The 20850-nt window shown below is 58.4% G+C and overlaps 1 protein-coding gene across 2 annotated transcripts in view; it reads left to right on the plus strand.

The window, feature by feature from the left end:
- Nucleotides 1-20850, plus strand: part of ELL (elongation factor for RNA polymerase II) — a 66139-nt gene that overhangs the window by 42929 nt on the left and 2360 nt on the right. For both annotated transcript variants that reach the window (XM_073220310.1, XM_073220311.1), the window contains exons 3-11: nucleotides 3891-4012; nucleotides 4276-4439; nucleotides 6428-6702; nucleotides 9931-10055; nucleotides 14140-14236; nucleotides 15366-15840; nucleotides 19066-19132; nucleotides 19392-19563; nucleotides 20406-20450. In XM_073220310.1, coding sequence (XP_073076411.1) covers nucleotides 3891-4012; nucleotides 4276-4439; nucleotides 6428-6702; nucleotides 9931-10055; nucleotides 14140-14236; nucleotides 15366-15840; nucleotides 19066-19132; nucleotides 19392-19563; nucleotides 20406-20450 — 1542 coding nt within the window. The remainder of the gene's footprint in view (nucleotides 1-3890; nucleotides 4013-4275; nucleotides 4440-6427; nucleotides 6703-9930; nucleotides 10056-14139; nucleotides 14237-15365; nucleotides 15841-19065; nucleotides 19133-19391; nucleotides 19564-20405; nucleotides 20451-20850) is intronic.

Consider the following 20850-nt stretch of genomic DNA (forward strand, 5'->3'; position numbering starts at 1 on the left):
GAGGGTCCGGGGACTCCATGTGCCTGTGTGTGCACATAGGATACCAGGAGATTCATTGCAAGTCCTTGGCTCATACGTTTGTGGGGCTGGTGAGTCTGAAATTTCTGGTTCAGGCAGGAGCCGGCACTGTCAGCCACAGGCAAGCTTCCTCCTCCTCAGGAAGACCTCAGTTTCCTTTAGCTGAATGGGACCCACCCAGACCATTGAGGTCACCTCCTTTACTTAAAAGTCAGCCGGTTGTGGATGTCACCACGTCTACAGAACACCTCCGTGGCACACCCAGATTAATTTTTGCGGTCCTTTTCCAGCCTCCCCATTCTCTTCCCAGGTTGTTTCCCCAGGGGCGGAGGTCAGTGCTGGGCAGTAGGGGCAGGGCTGGCTGGGACTTGCTGCTAGGCTAGTCCTTTGTCGCCCTCTGGTGGCCTGTGGTCATGCTGTGTCCCTCAGCAGCTGGAAAGGGCCACAGAGATGGTGTTGCTCATCCAGCGAGCAATGCTTTCTGGTCTACAAGGCACCACGTGGCCCATCATAGAAACCACGGAAGTGCTGTGAGGTCCACCTGTGCCTGGGCCCTGTGCCACCCAAATTCTTGTGCAGAGCTTGAGAGCCACATCCGTTCAGGAGTAGAAGTCCCACTGCCTTACCTTTAGAATCATGCTTTGCCCACTTTTCCTTCCTTTTGGTTTTATGTGTAACAGAGTTTCTAGAAGGTTCTGAGGGCCTGGAAACCCTGTGCCGCAGCTCTGGGCAAGCCAGGCCATAATTCTCCATTATGAGGGCTGGAGGGAGGTATGTAGTGAAGCGGGCACGCTTCTTTCTGAGTTTGCTAAGAAGGGGCACCAGGACTGCCCCCCTGTGGCCTCTGGAGCAACTGGGTGTTGATGGGACATGTTTCCTTCTCCCTACTAACTGAGGGGCCTGGCCTGGTGCTGGGCGCACAGCAGGTACTTCCTTGCTGATCACCCAAACTGGATGCAGGAAGGAGGCAGGGCACCTTGGCTCTTACTTCCTCCTCCTGGTTGCTTCACTGCCTGTGCACAGCTTGGCCTGCATGTTCCTGAGAAGTGAGGAGGCAGGCTTTGCCTGCAAGGCTGGTTATGGAGCAGGAGGCCGGGGAGGAGGGGCGGGCAGATGGAGGAACAGGAGAGGGCCAGGGTGCTGGTAGACAGGCTCAGTCAGGCTCACAGCATGGGCTGAAGGATGTTTCAGACCCACTTCCCTAAGGCTTGTGAAGCTGATGGACCAAAGATTGAGACCCCCTCTGTAGGCTCCTGAGCTCAGGGATGTTGGCTAGTTCTCCCTCTGTCCCTAGTTTTCCTCCCTGCCCACCTCCAGGGTCATTTTCCCCCCCTACAGCCTGAAACGAACTCACTCAGCTCCTGTTGAGTGTCCCCTTAGATGTGAGTGACTTGCAGCTGGTGTAGGGTCTTGACGGCATTGTTCACATCATAGTGTGAGAGTCGGATTTGGCCCGGCACCTCCCCTCCCGTGCTGCCAGCACCATGAGAGTTAGGCCCATGGGGGAGGCCATGGTTTGCAGCCAGCTCTGGAGTTGTCTGGTTCCTTGGAGCAACTGCAGCATTTACCAGGTCCCCCAGAGAGCGCGGTGTTGTCACCTGAAGCAAAGTGCTTGTCTTTGCTGCATTGGTGCTCTCTGCCCTCTCATGAACACTGAGGTGACTGACCTGGGCCCCTCTGCTGTCTAGGGGCCACTCTGAGTTGTTAACCCCTGACAGCTGGTGAAGGGTCAGCCTCTAGAGAGGTAAAGAAGCTCCCACCTGGCCTCCCCCATCCTGAGACTCTGAAGTTGATGAAAAAAGGAAGGGAAGCAGGGGTGGGGTTCAGGGCCTCAGCATTCCCTGTGCTGTGGCTGGAGCCTGAGCTGCATTTTCTACAGTGAGGCCTGGCGGTGCTCTTCAAAGGTCCCTGACCCGAGTCTGTGCATCCAGGAACTGGCTCTGCAGAGCAGCTAGGGATGTACACAAGATCGAGCCACCAGGGGCTTGTCACTGTGTCATTTTTACCAGGGACAATTTGGAAACAGTCTGAAAAAAATCCCTAAAGTGGTTGGGGGGGTGGAATCTGGAGTGGTGCATGTGCCAAGGTTGAGCAGCTAGAGATCCAGGGAGGGCACGGGCAGGTGGGCGCGTCTGAGTCCGCGGTGAGCAAGAGTGCCTGAACAAAGTCGGCAGCAAGCGCCTGCGTGGGGGCAGGGGAAGCGAGGGCTTCGCTCTGGGTAGAAGGGGCCGCCTCGCTCTTGGGAGTAATGTTCCTTTGCATAGTAATCTCTTTACCCAGAACACATTTTATTCTAAGGACAGAAAGGGCTCCCAGGGGATGAAAATAATAAGAAAGCATTGTTCAAAACCCACCGGCCTGAGAGAACCTTGGTCAGTCAGATTACCATGTGCTTCCCCCAGGGGGCCTGGATTTGTCTCCTCCAAGCCCCCACCTGCCTGGAGGGGGCCGGGCCCCCACATGGGAGGGACTCTGGCAGGGACCCAACACCCCTGGTGGGCCTCAGCGGGGCAGCGACCATCTTGGAGGGGACGGCCTGTTAGCTGCTCACGGTGTCTCTGTGCACACAGACTTGTGTAGATTTATAGCGGTTCTCCTGCCCCCCATAACCTGGAGTGGGGCAGACTCACTCAGACCTGCCGTGCTCCAGCCACCTAAGGGCTACGTGGCAGCCTTGGGGGCTCCACTGAGATTCCCACACCTCAGAACTCTCTGCTGGCACAGAAATCCACGCATTCCTGGGCCATTCACGCCTAGCTGGCTGGCTTCCCTGCTGGTTACCAGTAACTGGGAACCATAAACCAACATCATTAATCAGGATTCTGCTGTGCCACAGAGCTGGGAATGCAAGAATCTGCCATGGGGCTCCCAGCAAACCTCCCGTCTCCCTCCTCCATCCCTCACCCAGTTGCCCCCCTCCGTTGCTGTCCAGCAGAACCCCAGAGCCCTCTGTGCATGCCTCCCCGCCACCAGCAGCACGAGACTCTCCTGAGCATCGGGTTCAGCCCTGGGTCCCCCACCATCCTCTGGCCCCAGTAGTTACACAAACCTGCCGCTGGACTCTGTGCTGGGCCCCCTGCTTCCAGGATGAATTTTGGAAGTGGGCACACATGCCTGTGTGGAGTAGGTGCCATACAGGTGAAAGGGGCACAGTGAAGAGTCTGTGCAGTGTCACCCCTGGAAGCAGAGGGTTCTGGAGGCCCATTCGTCCCCTTCACAGGCAGCAGCCCACGTATTGCAGTCCTCCCCAGCCTTCCTCAGTAGCCCTCAAGCCTTCATCCAGTGTGGGGCAGGCTGGGGTGTGGTGGCCTCTGGGCCCAGTGCTGTCCCACCTGCCCTGAGCCTGCACCTTGGGTAGGACCAGTGCTGTTCTTCTGTCTGCCAGCGGGCTGTCCGTCCATTCTCCCGGGAGGGCTGTGGCTTCTCCTAGCTGGGCAGCAGAAGCAGGGTCCAAAGTAAGGGTTACATATGCTGAGGTGTGTATCCTGTGTCACAGGCCATCAGGGAAGAGAGCTGCCTGCCTGCCACCCAGCCACATGGCAGCGAGCAGGCAGTCAGGGGGAGCTTGTGTCTCATGGGAGCGACTTCAGCATGCCCTGCTGGTTGCCCGTGCCCATCTTGTCTGTCTCATTCTTCAACATGGGTGTCCCAGGCCAGAACTGCCTTGTTTGGTGGGTGGGAAAACTGAGTCACAGCCCAGACCAGGGTCCCTGCCTCCAGGTGTGTGTCAGACCACAGTACCATGACTGCTGAGAAACCAGGCCCCCTTAGGAAGTGCGAGCATTTTCCAACTGTAAGTGTCAAGCTGTGGGGACGGGCTGGTCCCCTCTGTGCTGTGGACTCTCCCGTGATGTCCTGCTCTCTCTGCACAGCACATCTCCATCCCTCAGCCTGACTGTCCCTCAGAGGCACGGAACTTCTCCTTCTACCTTTCAAACATTGGCCGCGACAGCCCCCAGGGCAGCTTCGACTGCATCCAGCAATACGTCTCCAGGTGAGGACAGGCTGGTGCCCCTTCCCTCAGATGAGCCTTGCTGCCCCTTCAGGTGTACCCAGAGCGCAGGCACACGTCCTGGCATGCTGCCTCTGCCCTGGGGCCTGGGTGCCCTTGTTAAATTCAGGTCAGGATGAGCCCCGTGGAAACTGTGTTGCCCATGCAGTGTGTAGCCTGTTTCCCAGTTGTGGGTGGGTGGTGTGGGCCCCGAGACTGCCGCTCCCTGTCATCCCGGGTGTTTATCCCTGGCCCTTGTCTTACAGCAATGGGGACGTCCACCTGGACTGCCTGGGCAGCATCCAGGACAAAATCACAGTGTGTGCCACCGACGACTCCTATCAGAAGGCACGGCAGAGCATGGCTCAGGCCGAGGAGGAGACGCGGAGCCGCGGTGCCATTGTCATCAAGGCTGGAGGCCGCTACCTGGGTGAGGGTGGGACCTGAGGCTCCACCCCCAGGGGGCTCATGCCTGCAGGGTGCTGTCACAGGAGCAGGAAGGACTCAGGCCCCCTCTGGGCCTGGAGCTGGGGTGATGGATTGACAGAGGCGCATCCCCCGAGCATGGGGAGCCAGGTCAGCGTCAGGTCAAGAGGAAGGCCCTGCTGTGTAGGCTGGGGTATGGCATTTGCAGCCCTCCCCAGGGCAGGACCTAAGGATCCAGGAACCCGATTTGTGCGCCCCTCCTGGACTGCAGCCTTGGGGGCTCACCTGGCCGGGCAACAGACGCCCTCCATGAAGGCAGTACGTGCTCTGTGCTTCTTCGGCTGCAGGCCCTGCCCTCACCTGCCCCACTGGCTCCTCCTGAGGCCACGTGGCTGGGCTCAAGCACAGCCAGCCAGGCGCATCCCATAGTGGGCGGCCTCCTGCTGTGTTGGGGCCGGCAGGGCCCCTGAGTCACAGCCAGGAAGGAAACATGTTGAATTCCTGCTGGAAGGGAAGGTTTTGCAGCTCAGCTGTCACTGGGAAATCATTTCCGTGAAGCTGAGACATGATGACGTTAAAACTGTTGGTTCAGAAGGCCCATCGTCCTGCCGCACTCTCCGTGCCTCCTGGACCCAGACAGAGTTTGAGTCATCAGGATTCAGGGCTGGGGAAGGAGGGTGTTGGGCCTGAGAGGCATGAAGCAGCTTACAGCGATTACTTTTTAAAGAACAGGCAGGAGGATTTCAGTCCCCCAAAGAAGCATGTGATTTCACTTGCTTAGCAATGGGGTTGGCTCTGAACAATACCCCAGAATCAGTGCGGAGTCCTGGGTCTCTGGGTCCCAGGAGCTGTGCACACCCTGGGAGCCTGGCCCTGGGCTGTGTGACCCACCCCAGGGAGAGAGTCACTTGAGAGCAGCAGCCAGAATCCAAAAATGCTTCTGCCCCCTGGTCTTGCTTTGATTCAGATGTGGATGTCATACGCATTTTAGTATATTTCTGGGTCCTTTGGCCAAACACCTGGTCAAAAATTGGTCTTTTGATACCATTTTGAGTATAATGAGTATTTTTGTGATGGTGTACGTTCAGGTGGGAGCGCCCTTCTCCCAGCCTCTGGAGAGACGCAGGCTGCATCAAGCTCTCCCCCACCTCTGGCTGGCCCATCCTCTGGGGCTTCTGGGACCAAAGTTCGCAGAGTGACAAACAGGGAATGTTTTGGCCAAGGATTCAAGGCGTGCACTGAACTTAACTGGATCATTAATCAATGGGGTTGGCTCTGAACCAGGCGTGCTGGTTCTCCGGGCCTCCGACTTGGGTGGAGCCAGCGATTTCTGAGTGGAGGTACCTTCCCTCGGGCAGTGCTGGAGGCTCCAGGGAGGTCCCCGTGCACCGGGAGGGTGAGTGGTCGGCCCACTGTCCCTGGGAGCCAAGCACAGCTGCACCCCTGCAGAGCATGGCGGGGCTGTGGCTGGGGGCTGGGGGCACCCAGGCATCTCAGAGCGGCTGCCCAAATGGCCCTGACGCCTTCAGTCACCCTTCTTTTTTCATAAAAGAGAATGGCAGGCCTTTTGGGGCCAGCATGATGCTGTGAAGTGCAGGCTCTAGGGGTGCCTGCCTCTGGTCATTTGGGGCTCCCCACTTTCAATGTCACACCCTCTCCCTGTTGTGGTCAGGCTCCCACGGCCAGTTAAGACTCTAACCAAGTTTCTGTTGCCTGCATCTCCCTTCCACTTCTGAGATCAGGGCCATGCTGGCTGGTGTCTGTGTGTGATCTGCAGGTGGTGGTCTTGGATATCCAGGATTGGCTGTCTGGCCAGGCTAGAGCTGCCTTCCTCTTGGGCTTGATGGGAGTGTAGGGTTGTCGGCTATCAGTGGGCATCCATGTGCTCACTCAGGAACTGGGTGTTGACCCCAGGCAGCGGGACACAGCGGCCACCCACTCACCCCCGTCACTGACCCCTCCTAGTCCCCAATACCCCGGCTCTCCTTGCAGGCAAGAAGGTTCAGTTTCGGAAGCCGGCACCAGGGGCAACGGACGCTGCGCCCTCCCGGAAGCGGGCAACCCCCATCAACCTGGCGAATGCTATCAAGAAGAGCGGTGTTGGCAGCGTTGGTGGGAGTGGTGGGGTGTCACAGAGGCCTTTCCGTGACCGCGTGCTGCACCTCCTGGCACTGAGGCCCTACCGCAAGGCCGAGCTGCTGCTGCGGCTACAGAAGGATGGCCTGGCCCAGGCAGACAAGGATGCTCTGGACGGCCTTCTCCAGCAGGTTGGTGCTGCCCGGGGCCGGGCCAGGGGCTGGGGGCCAGGTGGCCTGCAAGTGGCCTTAGCAGAGGGTCTGGACATTGGGTGGGCTGGGAAGGGCCCACCTTGGGATATCTTCCTGGATTCACAGCCTGCCTCAGAACCTTGGCCTCCTGGGTTGAGGAGGTCACAGGCATGTTGCTGGGCATAGCACTCACCCAGGGGCCTGGGGTGGCTCAGAGTGAGGGCAGTGCCATTCTCCTGGCTGCCTACCAGCATGCAGGCAGCCAGCACAGCACAGGGGATCCAAGACTTGACTTGCATGAGTTTAGAATCTAAGGAAGCCTAGATAACCCACACATGTGAGTCAGCAAGAGCTCAGACCACGGTCAGGCGACCTCCCCGCCCCTCGCCAGCTGTGGTTCTGGGCAGGGCACTTCATGTCTGTACCCTCAGGCTTATATCTGTGGCAGGGGTGACTGCAGTCCCTCTCAAGGGTGTTCCAGGGCTGAGCCAGGGGAATGGGATGCCAGCAGGTAGAGCCTGCTATTAAGAGTGGCCCAGGCTTGGGAGCAAGAGTGGTGTGCCCAGCTGCCTTCCTGAAGGACCCAGGAGGCAGCCCAAGGACCCATGGGAAAGCTCTGCCATGTCAGGTGGGCCGTGCAGACACCTTGCCATGAAGTGGGACTGGGTCACCTTGGAGGCCTGCTGAGAAGACCACACGGCCAGCCACACTGTCACCCCAGCATCCCATTGGAGAACAGGGCCCTGTCACCAGCTAGCCCACCCGCCCTGCTTTCCACCTTAGGCACTCTTGGCATGCCAACAGTGCAAACCATGCACCATGAAGGTCAGCAGCTGTCTGAGGATGAGGCTGTGGTGCTCACCAGCGCCTCGCATTACCAGAACCCTGGCTACAGGGGCTCCTACAGCCACCTGCCAAGAGTCTTTACAGAGTTGGCCTCCTGAGCCCTCGTGTACCATCCAGAGGTTGTGCAAGTGAGGACTGAGCAGTGGTGTTTATCCCCGTGAGCTGCAGAGTTGCTTTGGTGTCTTTTAGAAGATAGATAGCAGCTTTGTGACCCAGAAGTTTTCTTTGGCAAAGGGGCTTGCCAAAGCGTCCAGAAAGCTCCAGAACCAGGAATGATGTCCTCAGGGGCTCATTGCTGGGGGAAGTCCCACGTGTCGCCCCCTGTCCTTGGGAACTCGAGGGAAGCACATGGGAGGCCCTTCCCCTGGGCAGGAGCCTGCACTCCGCCAAGGCATCCCATGTGAGCCAGGACAGAAGATGCTGGGGGGACCCGCTCCTGCCCTGGGTGTGCCTGTGGCCAGCCAAGCACCGTCAGCCCTGGGTGGCATTCTTAGAGATGCCCTTTCTCCTACACTCCCCTCTTGCCATGTTTGTGCCCAGAATAAAGAAGCACAAGCCCCTCAAACGCAGAATGTGAAACTCAGCTGACTGAGCACATGGTCACACCTGATATTGGCCCTTAGATGCAGCAGGAGCATTGGACTGAGTTCTCTGCAGACTCGGGGGGCCTCTGGTGCTGGCGTGGTTCTGCCTGGCCCATCTGCACCTGCCCCATTTGTGGTCCTCGGGATGCCCTCGTTGCTCCTAGCCCTTTCCCAGGACCAGAGAGGCACTGTGCTGGCTGCTGGCTTCTCTGGTCTACTCAGTGTGCCTGCCCCCCACCGAGGGCCTGCAGGCAGTGCGTTCTCCCTGTGCCTGCTTATTTCTCCAGAACAGCCACCTCTGCCTTGTGCTTATGTTTACTACCCAACTCATCCTCCCTAACAAGTATGGGGTGGCAGCAGGACCCCATCAACTGGGGGAAGGGGAAGGTCTTGGGGGATACTGGTCATTTCCAGCCTCCAAGTAACCAGGGACTCCGGTGAGCAACCCTGATGAAACTGTACTCCTCAAAGGCGCCTTCTCTGGAAACAGCCAAACCAAAGATTTAAGGCATCTGTTTCCACTGCTGGCTGGGCCTCAGAGACCCCCAGGCTCATCCTCTATGGGTGGGAGTGCTGACGGGTGGGGGCTCTTCTGGAGAGCATTTCAGCAAAACATATCAAGAGCCATAAAAATGTTCAGAGCCTTTGACCTACTAATCCTAGTTCTGGGAAGTTGGCTACGGAAAACCATCACCAGCATGGAAAACCTGCACACAGTGACATCTGTTTATGCTACAGAGAAGCTGGAAACAGTGTTAGCATCCAACCAAAGATAAATGTTTGAGTAAATCACCATGCGGCCACTCAGTGGAGTATTACTCAACCAATAAAAAAATGCTCTCTGGAAATCTCCGTGACATGGAGCCCTCTTAGAACCCAGCCATTGTGAAACACAGCAGTACAGTGCCAGCCGCACACCCATGTGCCAGAGGCCAGGGCACCCAGCGCCACAGTCACAGAATTGGCCACTGTGGGTCAGGGGCCTGAGCTTCAAGATTCCTTAAACCCATCTTTGCAAACAGTCTTGGAGATGAGCCCGTCCTTTGTTACCCAGCCAGAGAGGGCTGGCTGGTTGCAGGGAAGGTGGGCTCCGCCTGGCCCTGAAGGCACCCCCAGGCTCAGCCAGCTCTGCCGTGGTAGCTGCAAACCCAAGAGGGGGTTTCAGTCCACTGGGGCTGCTGTAACAGAAAACCATAGACCGGGTGACTGATCACACAGATGTTTACTACGTACCATTCTGAAGGCTAGAAGTTCTGAAAGTCAAGGCACCAGCTATTGAGTGTCCGGTGAGGTGGCTTCCTGCTTCACAGACAGCATCTTCTTGCTGTCGCCTCACAAGGCATAGGGACTGTGGAGCTCTCTGGATCCTCCTTTAAAATAAGGCCACTGATTCCCTCACAGGGCCTCTGCCCTCATGACTTAATCACTTCCCACAGGCCCCCACCTCCTGATACCTTCACATCAGGGGTTAGGATTTAATGTGAAATTTGGGAGAGGAAAACTCACAGTCCTTAGCAGGAGCAGGCTGGTGATGGGGTCCTGGGAGTGATGGCAGCTTCCCTGTTTGGAACCAGCCTGTCCTCCAGCAGCTGTAAGAAGTACATCTGAACCTGCTGCTCTGACCCTTCTGCACCCCGAGGCCCCTGAAGGGGTTAGGAGTGGGGGGGTGCTGTTGTCTGTCCGTCTAGGATTGCCTATGCTTCCCTCCGTGTGCCCCGCCACTTCCCCAGGCAGATGCTTTCAGGAATGCTCGCCTCTCCTGGGCTTCCTGCAAGGGGGTGCTGGCTCTGTCTTGCAGGTGGCCAACGTGAATGCCAAGGACGGCACGTGCACACTCCAGGACTGCATGTACAAAGGCGTGCAGAAGGACTGGCCCGGCTACTCAGAGGGGGACCAGCAGCTGCTGAAGCGGATGCTTGTCCGGTAATGCCACCTCCCCATCTCTGGGTGTGGCTGTGCATGGTCCGGAAGGCCACGGGCCCTCCAGCCGGGTGGAGGGGTCCATGGCAACTCTGTGGCTGTCTTTGTCTGCCTGGGTGGCCCACTGTGACCTCCTATGAGGGGAGAAACCAGCCTCTGCTTAGTGGTGTAAGGGCGTGAGTTGCTGTCCCCAACACCAGATCTCTGGGACAGGAGGCCTCAGTCCACCCAGATGTTGTGCTGCTTCCTTCCCCAACTTGTGCATCCATTCCTGAGGGCTTCCTTCTTAAAAAGAAGTTCTCACGGACTTGAAGCTGAGAGGAGCAAAGCCAAACACAACTCCCCACAGATCCGATTAAGCGGCATTAATTAAATACATCCCCGCCCAGATGCACTGGGACCCAGGTCCGGAGCCGCCAGGGCTGTGGGGAGGACTGGGTAAGTAGGCCCCTGGCTCAGGCAAGCAGTTAATGATTTCCTTCTCAGCTGATGCCTGACTTGGGAGCTCAGCCCTGAAGCACTGTTCAGAGCCTGCTGATCTGCTAATTAGTCCTTAAGTGATTTCTCAGGGACTTGGAGCTATTTATGAGGTGTGTTGTCTTTTTTTTCAGTTCAGCCATTTAAAGCAGTAATTGCATCTGGAAAGCAGAGCAGGACTTGGGGCCTTTCTAGATGAACCCTGAGTTTCCTCCCCAGCTCTGCAGGGTGCTTATCCCCCAGCCAGAAGGCCTGGGGTCACTGCCCATCTGGAGGTCTCAGGGAGGCTGAGAGGAGATGGTCTCGGCAGAAGCCCCCGCATCCCATTTGTAGGGTTCTCTGTTGCCCCAGCTAGACACAGCTCAGGCTGTCACTGTCACCTCCTGCAGGTGTTTTCGCTTGTCACACATTATTGGGCAAGGGGTCCAGTGTTGAAATGATTGGCTGCACCCACCCAAGAGCTTTTGATGTGGCGAGGCTGCTCCTACCCATCTTCTCTCCAAGCCTCTCACTAGGTGCTGGCTGTTCTTAGACCCCCATGGCCTTGCTCTGCACAGCTTTGTGTTCTTGTTTAGGTTGCTTTCTCCCCAAAGCAGTCCCCATTTATAGCAGTTCTTGAAGCTGTGCCCCCACAGCAAGAAGGAAAACCAGAGCCTTGGGTGTTTACATTGTTATAGGCGGGGCATGAGGCCAGCCTCACCCCAGGAGTTGTGCCACCTCCTTTACAGACAGATTGCTCTAAATTTGTACCTAAATTAAGCACCCTTGTGCTTCCAGGGTCTGCTGGGAGGTTTTGCTCTGCACAGAAATCCGATTACAGCATAGTTCTGATGCTTCCTGTTTGCTTCCAGTCCCCATGTGTGTAGCTGGTCTGTCCCAGGTGCTCCAGTGCAGGGTGAGGCCTTGGTGACTCCGCCCGTCCCTGGTCTTGGGCCCCTGGATCTGCGCTTGTCCTGGCCCCGCCTCCCCCCGGGGCAGCTGTCCAGGCCGAGTGCCTCACCTGGAGCCTCCTGTTTTGGGTCTCCAGTTCTGCCCCAGTGCTGACGGGACACAGCTTCTGAGGAAAGGGCTTTGGGAGGCCCATTTGCCATGTCCTCACACCCACAGGGAGGTCACGGTGAATTGGCCATTGACCAAGCCTAGGCTTTCAAACCCAAAGGAACTTTGCCTCCACGTTGAAGGCCTGGCCCTTTGCATGTCACATGGTCACAGGATGGTCTTGAAGCCTGAAAACATGCCTGATCATCCTTCCCCCACCTGTGCTGTCTCCTCATTGATATTTCTCTTTTCTGCTTTTTGGAGATTTCTTCGGCTTCTCCAATCCCTAGTCTTTCCAGTTGTGTTTTTTTGCAATGGGAATAATGTAATTTTTAGTCTATGCTGAGGATACTTTTTAACAATAACAGCTCTATTGAGGTACAGTTCACAACAAGTCCCCCATTTAAAGCAAACAATTCAGTGGCATTAATTACATTTACATGGTTGGGCAACAACCGTCTGTCTAGTTCTAGAATATTCACCCCAAACTGATACTCCACATTAGCCCTCACTCCTCTGCCAGCCCCTGGCAACCCTGATCTGCTTTCTCTCAGTGGATGTGCCTGTTCTGGATTTTCTGTACACATGGGATCGCGCAGTGCATGGCCTTTTCATGTCCGGCTCCTCTTACTCAGTGTGATGTTCAAGGTTCATCCTCATTGTAGCGTGTGTCAGGGCTCCATTCCTTTTCATGGCTGAGTAATATTCCACTGTATGGATGGACCATGTTGTGTTTATCCATTCATCTACTGATAAGACACTGGATTGTTTCTGCCTCTTGGTGATTATGAACTGTGTGTCCGTGAACATTTGTGCACATGGATTTGGGTGGACACAGATTTTCAGTTCTGTCAAATATATACCAAGGAGAGGAGTTGTGCATTTTGAAAAACTACCAGACTGTTCCAAGGTGGCTGCACAGTTTCACATTCCCACCAGCAGGACACAAGGATTTCGATTTATCCACAGCCTCACCAGCGTTTGTTATTGTCTGCTTTTTTAAGTAATACCATTGTAGGAGGTGTGAGGTAGTGTGTCCTTGTGGGTTTGGTGTGCATTTCCCTGGTGCCTAATGATGTTGAGCACCTTCCCAGGTGCCCATTGGCCATCTGTGTATGTTCTTTGGGGAAGTGTCTGTTCAGGTCCTTTGTTTTTCTGAGGCTATTAAAGCTGATGTTTTGTTGTGGATTTAAAGTTTTAATCGCTTTATAGAATCTCTTTTCTTTCAAGTGTGTTTTCCTGTCTGTCTCTGCGAGTCCACCATTTGTTGCTTGGATGCCAGGGTACAGCCCTTTCAGGCCTTCCCCGCGGCTCTGCATCCTCAGGAGGCTGCTGAGGCTTCCCTGAATGCCCTGTGGGCCCCTCGCAGAGGGCGTGGGCTCCTTCAGTTCCTGAACATGCCATGGGCTCCCCTGCTGCCCCACAGACCACGACCTAGGGCAGAGCTGGGCGCAAGCTGAGGAGTCATCTTGGCGCCTGTAAGACAGTGACCCTTTGCGCTCCTGCCCTCAGGGTCATATGTGGTCTTGCTCGTTCCCCTTCTTTCCCATGCCTTTTTAGTGGCGGCTGGAAGGGCACATGTCAGCACTATCCTTGATTTTTCATCTTTAACCGGAAGCTCTGGCTGTCTCTCTGTGGCTGACAGCCAACCTTCCCTGCCCTCCTCAGCCACATGGACCATGTGGCCCTAGCGAGCACCTGCATAGGCCCTTCTTCTGTGGCCCTCCTTGCATTTTGGGCCTCCGTGGAAGGGCAGCCACAGTGATATGGAGTGTGGCCATTGGTCAAGAATGTGTGTTCTGCTTGTCACAGTAGAGCAGTACAGATGTGACCCCAGCCCTGGGACTCCCTGCAGGGCATGGAGGGCCTTTGGCCTCATGCATAGCACTGGGCCAGCTGCATCGGCTCCCATGCAACTTGCAGCCTATGGGAACGCAGAAGGCGGATTGGAGAGGGGTCCCTGTTGGGGCCTCTGCTTGCCCACTGAGCATTGGGTGCCGCCTCCTGGTCCCTGGCTGCATCTTTATGCTCTAGTCCTCATGGGCTAGTGGCTGCCCTGCCACCCTTGAGGAGGTACTATGGCCTGGGCTCCTGGGAATGTGGGTCCTAAATCCTGAGGCCTTCCCATCACAGGCTAGGCACCTTGTCTGCACTTTCTAAAGTGTCTGTAATCAGCATTATTAGGATGAACAACTTTTTAAAAGAAGGTACCAGCACCCCAGTATCCTTAGCTCCCACGGGGACACAGCATGGACCTGAGTGTCTAATATGTTTGGATCCCTGGTCTCCACAGTGGTGGATTCTAGATGCGGGGTGGTCAGCTAACCCTTCTCTGGGCTCAGGACCCCAAGTGGGGCAGTCCTCTGGGTTGCATGGATGTGACTGCAGGACCGCATGAATGGACCTGGGCGGGCAGGGTGTGCTCAGGCTTCTCTCTGCCTGCCAGGCCCTGATGTACCTGAATCACTGGGTGTGGGTGGGACCGCATGGTGTCACTGCAGAGGCAGGTGGGCCTGGTGTGCTCTTGGGGCACTGCTGCAGAGCCCTGCAGCCACCCTGCCTCTCGTTGCAGGAAACTCTGTCAGCCGCAGAGTGCAGGAGGCCTCCCTGCAAACCCTGATGCCAGCAGCCCTCCAGGGGAGCACAGGAGCTCAGCCTCGCCCCCTCAGGTAGGATCTGGGCCTGGGGGTGAGAGCAGAGGGGTGGGTGTCACGGAGGCAGGGAACCAGGCCTGATCTTGGCGCTGGGGAGCCCTCTGGGCTCTGGGTTCAGGGTTAGGACATTTTCTTCAACAGTGAGAACTGCCTGGCTTTTCCCAGGCTGGGGGCTTGGGCTGGGACCCCCATGCAGCTGGCCTCTCTGGATGCCTGGGATGGTGTGGCTGACAGAGGGCAGGAGGCCTGCCTCCTAGGACTGTGGTGGGAATTCAGTAAAACTGAGCATGCAGGCTGCAGGCACAGCTGATCCCTGGGGGTGGGGACGGGGGAGTGTGAGCTGTGGCTGCTGCCCATTTAGTCACTAGTCAGGAAAGTGCTCGGGTGTACTCTGCTTGTGAGCTCCGACTCCCACGTTCCACGTGCCAGGCTTTCTACTCCCTCCTCCTCTTCTCTTTCCCTGGAGGTACCCAGCCCCTCTGTGGCCCTGAAACCTCCCTGTGGAGAGGCCGGGGGCTGTGATAAGCAGAGGGCCAAGGACCTCACTCCTCCACATCACGCCACACCCCTGGGCTGGCCACCTGGTCCCGTCCTGGCTCCCCTCCTGTGGTCTGGCCTGCCTCACGTGTCTGACCTCTCATCTGTGAGGTGGCAGTGAGACCTGTTCCATGTCACAAGGTTGCCAGGGAATCCAAGCAGTCAGGGATCTAGGGTGATGGTCCTGGCCTGTGGGGCCCTATGTCCCTCAGACTTGGCTCTGTCACCATCCCTGTCATATAGGGAAGATGCTGAGCACAGTGACATTTCACACTAGTCTCTGGAGGTGGCTTTCTTAAGTGCGTGATCTGGCTCCACTGAAGACCTGGCCACCGTTCCTCAGCACATATCCTTGGGGTGGGCTGAGGCCCGGCTGGTGTCCAGGCGCCCCCAGGTGGCCAGAGTGGAACTCGCAGGCGGCTGCTGAGTTTCCTTGGACCTGGGGCCCCTGGCTTTCCTTAAGCCTGGGGCTGCTGACTTGCCTGGGGCCTGGGGCCGCTGAGTCTCACTCAGCTCAGGGCTTGCCTGGTGCCTCCCAGATGCTCCCCAGGGGATGCCAGCAGCTCTAGACCAGGCTTCCTCTAAAACTGTCTCCCTTCCTTCATAGAAACGACCGCAGCCTCCCGATTTCATCGACCCCCTGGCCAACAAGAAACCAAGGATATCACACTTCACCCAAAGAGCCCAGCCCACTGTCAATGGGAAGCTGGGCCTGCCCCATAGCCGAGAGGCCCTGCTGCCCACCCCAGGCCCGCCGGCTGGCACGGACATCCATCTTCCGACCAGGCTAGAGCCCCACAGGGCCCATGACCCTCTGGCTGACGCCAGCAGTGATCGGAGCCACAGTGGCCGGGACTGTGAGCGAGGGGAAGTGGCCTCCTCAGCCCCCACCACACACCTCAGCCTGCCCCTGCTGACGGACTGTGCCCAGCCCAGCAGGCCCCACAGCAGTTCGTCACATGGCAAGTCCAAGAAGAAGTCCAAGAAGCACAAAGACAAGGAGAGGGTGGCCGAGGACAGGCACCAGGCCCGGCCACCAGACCGTGTACCCAGCCCTCTAGGAGTCCCATCAAACGCCCCAGGTAGGTACTGAGAGACAGGCCTGGGGCAGGGGATCCTGCAGGAGGGCGCTGCTGGGACCATGAGCTCCAGCCCCACACCCACCTCCAGGAGGCCTATGTGCCCACAGAAGCCCCTGCTGTGCCATTACCGACCTGTCCAACACCTTTGCACTGGGTTATCTGAATGGTACCTCAGCAGTGTTGGCCCCGGAGCCATCTGTGGCCCTGCTGTGCCAGGCCTGCACTGGGGGCAGGGGACACAGAGCCCAGCTGAGGACAGGCTCCTGGAAGGGGACCAGTTTCTGGCTGCAGCTGTGGCTGCAGAGGGGTTCTAGACAGTGAGGGAGCAAGGGGCCCAGGGCCTGCTGTGGCTCAGGGAAGGCAGCTGAGAGGGGCTGCACCTGCACTGCGATGGGCGCGTGCTGAGGAGAGCCCTGGAGACGGGGCTGGAAGGCCTGGAAGGCTGTCCGCATGGCTGCAGGTGGGCAGAGCCAGAACGAGGTCATGCAGCAGGTGGGGGGGAGGGCACATGATGAGAGCTCTGGGGTTGCAGGAGTAGGAGGAGGGGTGCAAGGCTGGCTGGGCTGTGTACTACGCCGGAAAACCTTTGTGGGGCCCAGGGACACTGAGGAGGTATGCGGACAGGCTGGGCTGGTGGGGATAAGGGTTCACAGCCCCGAGTTCACATCCCCAGACACCTGAGCTGAGCACCCCACTGGATGTGAGCTTAACTTTATCAGTGTGACCCAGCAATGGGGGTGCAGCTTACCTGACATGTGCAGACGCCCCAGGCCAGTCACCTGTTGCCTCTCAGATTATTTCTGCAGGGAGGATCCCAAGCAGGGAGCATTCCTGGGACAAGGGTGGAGCTGCTTTCTCCTGAAGGCTTTGTGTCACCTGCTGCCTCTCAGATTATTTCCCCAGGGAGGATCCCAAGCAAGGAGCATTCCTGGGACAAGGGTGGAACCGTTTTCTCCTGAAGGCTTTTTAACATGTTGTTCAGCTGCTCTGCACATGCCAGCCAGTCCCTCCCTGTTTGGAGGGAGAAAGTCAGTACTGGTTGGGCAGACGCAGTGTTTCACGGCTGGATCAGTGCTCCGGGTTCCTCCCCACCCTCTTTCACCTTGGGCTTCCCAGCCTCCGGTGCAGGTGCACAGGGTGGAGGCAGCCTGTCCTGTCCCAGGCTGTGGAAGTGAGACCCTGTGCGCCTCTGGCAGGGTCCTGGGAGGGGCGAGGGTTGTGGGTCTAGGGATTGGTGGCACCGGGTGGAGGCAGCCTGGGTCGGCCCTGAGTGCGGGCCCAGCCAGTCTCAGGTCCTGCGCAGTGCACACATCCTCCAGGCAGCTCCGCCCCGAGTCAAGGTGGGAAAGTGAGGTTTGGAATCAGGCCTGCAGGGAGATGCCTCAGGAAACAAGATGAAGATGCGGAGGCTCCAGACGCTGTCTGGCGCCCAGTGACTGTCTCAGCCTGCACGCTTTAGATGATACTGATAATAGATAATATTGATAATGGGTGGGTGCAAAGCCCCCTGGCAACTACCCAGAGGCCCCCGTCCTTGCAGCTTCTCTGCTGGTGGGGATGTGCTCTGTGTATGCAGGTGCCAGGGACAGGTGGGAGCCTTTTAACAGTGGCATTGTTCTCTGCATACCCTGCCTCTCCCCCAGATGCCCTGGAGAAAGTTCCGGGTCAGCAGCTAAGGAAGCTTCCTTGCCCTTGCGTTATGCACAGAGGGCTAGGCATGGATCTACTTACCCTTCTTGTGGCCCTGTCCCTTGGTCTGGCCCTGCTACTCCAGCCCTGCCCTGTGCTCGCCTCTGACCCCGACAGATGCAGTGGTCTCACCTGTTGGGCAGGTGGCCCTGCTCAGCTGCCCTGGGCCTGTGGCCCTCCCTTCTGCCTCTCAGGACCCCTGCTGGCTACACTCTCTGCCGTGTGTGCCAGGTGCCCTCCTGGATCCTCTGCTCACCTCCCACTCTTGGTCAGGCCATGGGCCCCTCCTGTGGCTGCAGGGTGCCTTCCTGGGTGGGGGACTGGACTCAGCCAGGCCCAGCTCAGGCCCACTGACCCCTGTGGGCAGTTGGGAAGCCCTCTTGTTGGCACCCTGGCCGGGGGGAGGCGCAGGAGTAGCTTGTGGAAGGGACAGGTTGGGGGTTCCCCGTAAGGCCCTGGCCTCGTGGTGGGAACCCACTCACCTGTGCAGGGCAGTCAGGTGGCAGAGCAGGAGCATGGCTGCAGAAGCCAGACCCTGAGGTGTCTCAGGTGCCTAGTGGATCTGACCTTGAACCTCAGTTTCCCTGTTTGTCATCCTACCTGGTGGCACACTCCGGAGGGCTAAATGAGACCATGCTGGCCGGGCCAGCACCCTGGGGGGCACACCTTGTCCCAGGGAGGGCTGGGCTGTGGGAGTGTGTCCACCGGGCTGCATGGGAGGTGTGCTCCTTGCACTGGTGGGCACCCCCACCACCTCCCCCCACCCTGCCATTCCCCCCAACACACACAGGGCAGCCCCACACCCAAGCGTAAACCCGAGGGGCTCAGCAAACTGGTGGTCTGCCGGGGTGGTGTGGAGGGAGGCTGCCACCCTCGCAGAGGGACACACACACTATGTGCCCTGAGGATACACTGCAGAATGATAAAATCCCTTCCGCGTTGGGAAAAGGGCCATCTTGGAAGAAGCCCCGGGGAAAGCAGCTAGGTTGCAGTCTTAGGTGATTGTGGCTGGGCAGGCTCCAAGCACGTGGACAGTCCGTGTCCGCCAGCTCTGCTGAGCCGATGGCCTGGGGCCCAGGAAGGAACAAGGACTTCTGCCTTCCATCTGCCTTTGTCCAGCAAGACCGAGACCAGGATGCCCCGGGAACGTGGTTAGCCAGGAGTCGCTTGTTTTCTGTATGACCTTTTACATTGCAGTCAGGGAGGCAGCAGAAAGCCTCTGGATGGGTCAAGTTCTGGATGAATTGCCCAGACTTTGGCCCTGTGATTAACCTGTCCTTCCAGCTGCTTGCTGGGCATGCACCCACGGCCCCACCTGGGCTCTCTGCACATGGCTGTGGCTCAGGGGCATGCGCGCACACCCCATCACCCCATGCTCAGCTTGCTACTGCGCCCACTGCAGGGTTCTCGGGTCCAGGCAGCCCCACCCAGCTGCTGCCCATCTGGCTTCTGCTCTGCCACCCCTCCTCCTTCAGACAGCAAAGCTTGAATCTTTGCAGTTCTCCAACTCAGGAGGCTTCCGGTTGCTCTTTGTAGGCCTAAACGGGACCTGCAGCAGCTCCAGTGTCCCCACATCGACCTCGGAGACGCCTGACTACTTGTTGTGAGTACCTTTTTGCTGGCTGTTCTCCCCCTACCCCCTCCCTGCCTGTGCACTGTGGGATCCCCTCTGCAGCAGAGGCAGGACTGACCCCACGTTCATGTGTGAGCTCCCGGCCTGATCTAGGCCAGGCCCCTGCTTCAAGCCAGGAAATCACTCACGGGTGGGGTCACTTCCTGGGTAGGGCCGGCTTCGCAGCTGCGGGCTCTCAGCCTCTGCCAGTGGGCAGAGCTCCACCAGCCCTCCTCTCCCATCTCTCCAGAAAATACGCCACCATCTCCTCCTCGGAGCAGCGCCAGAGCTACAAGAACGACTTCAACGCTGAGTACAGTGAGTACCGTGACCTGCACGCACGTATAGAGCAGATCACACGGCGCTTCACGCAGCTCGACACCCAGCTCCGGCAGCTCTCCCAGGGCTCCGAGGAGTATGAGGTAAGTCCCTGCCTGCCTGCTGGGTGCTGGTGCCTCTGGCCGCCCCATGTGGAGCGAGCTTGGCTCCACGATTCGCACCCCGCCCTCGGTGAGGTGGCCTGTATCTCATGGGGGTGCTGAGCCCACAGCCTCTTCCCTGTACCACGGCCCCCACCCCTCCTTGGTGAGGGGCTTCTGTGGTGCACCCACGGTCCCTCCCGCTGCCCCACGGGTGGCCACCCCTTGCAGGTCATGTGGTTCAGACCCTTCCTTGGGTCTCTGCCATGGGAGTCCCAGGCTCTTGCCCAGCTTGGGCCCCTCTGTAGGGGGGATAGTGGAGACCGACTAGGCAGTGGAGAGATGAATATGGGGCGTGGGCAGGGGCCAGAGCAGCCTGGCAGGCCAGGGCGCATCTGGGGTCCCCTCTGCAGCCCACTGACCACATCACAGAAGACACCTTGGCCCATCCCACAGCATCAGAGCTCAGAGGGGACGGGACTAGCACCCCCGGAGCCCTCAGGTGGTCAGGGGGAGCCTCAGGCCTTGGCCTGGTACAGTGGACAGGCCAGCCAGGTGCGGGGAAAGTCAGCTGCCCGCCTGCCTTCAGCTTCCTCTCTCCTGTGGCTCTGATCGGCCCGCACACTATGCAGCCTCGGCTTGCTCGCCCCTTCCCCCAGCCCACGTCCTCCCCTGCCCCAGCCTCTCTCGTTCTGTCACCTTCCCTCCCTCCACGCTGAGGCTATTGTCCCAAAGCAGGCAGTGACCAGTGGCCGTGCAGGTCCTGGGTTGTCAGGGAGCAGGGGCCGCTCCACCGGGCTCTCCTGGGGGTGAGGGCGCTCTCACCTTCCCTGTCTTTCTTGCAGACCACTCGTGGGCAGATTCTGCAGGAGTACAGAAAAATCAAAAAGGTGAGTCTCTCTCCCTGCCGGCGGCTCTGGCGTCCGGGAGGCAGCGGGGGGAGAGGCCCCTGCCGGCCTGGGGTCTCAGGCCCATTTATAGCTGAGGAGTCCTTGATTCTGGAGCTTGGGTGCAGCCCCGCCCTGGGCATACGCCCTCTGGCTCAGCCTCCCTACCCCGCCCCCAGTGCGGCCCCCATTCCCTTTCCCGCCCCCTGCTGGGCCAAGGGGAGGAGTGGAAGTTCCCCATCCACAGCTGGTAGTCTGGCAGGACCCTCCCAGCCTCAGGGGCCCAGGCAGTGTCCTGGGAGCTCCTGGATGGTCTCTGGCTGACACTGCACTAGGTGCTGTCAGCTGTCGTTCCTGAAGGCTAGTCGCTGTGGGTTCACCCACGGGCACCCCTCTTTGCCAG

Source organism: Manis javanica, chromosome 13, assembly GCF_040802235.1.
Source record: "Manis javanica isolate MJ-LG chromosome 13, MJ_LKY, whole genome shotgun sequence".
NCBI classification, from domain to species: domain Eukaryota; kingdom Metazoa; phylum Chordata; class Mammalia; order Pholidota; family Manidae; genus Manis; species Manis javanica.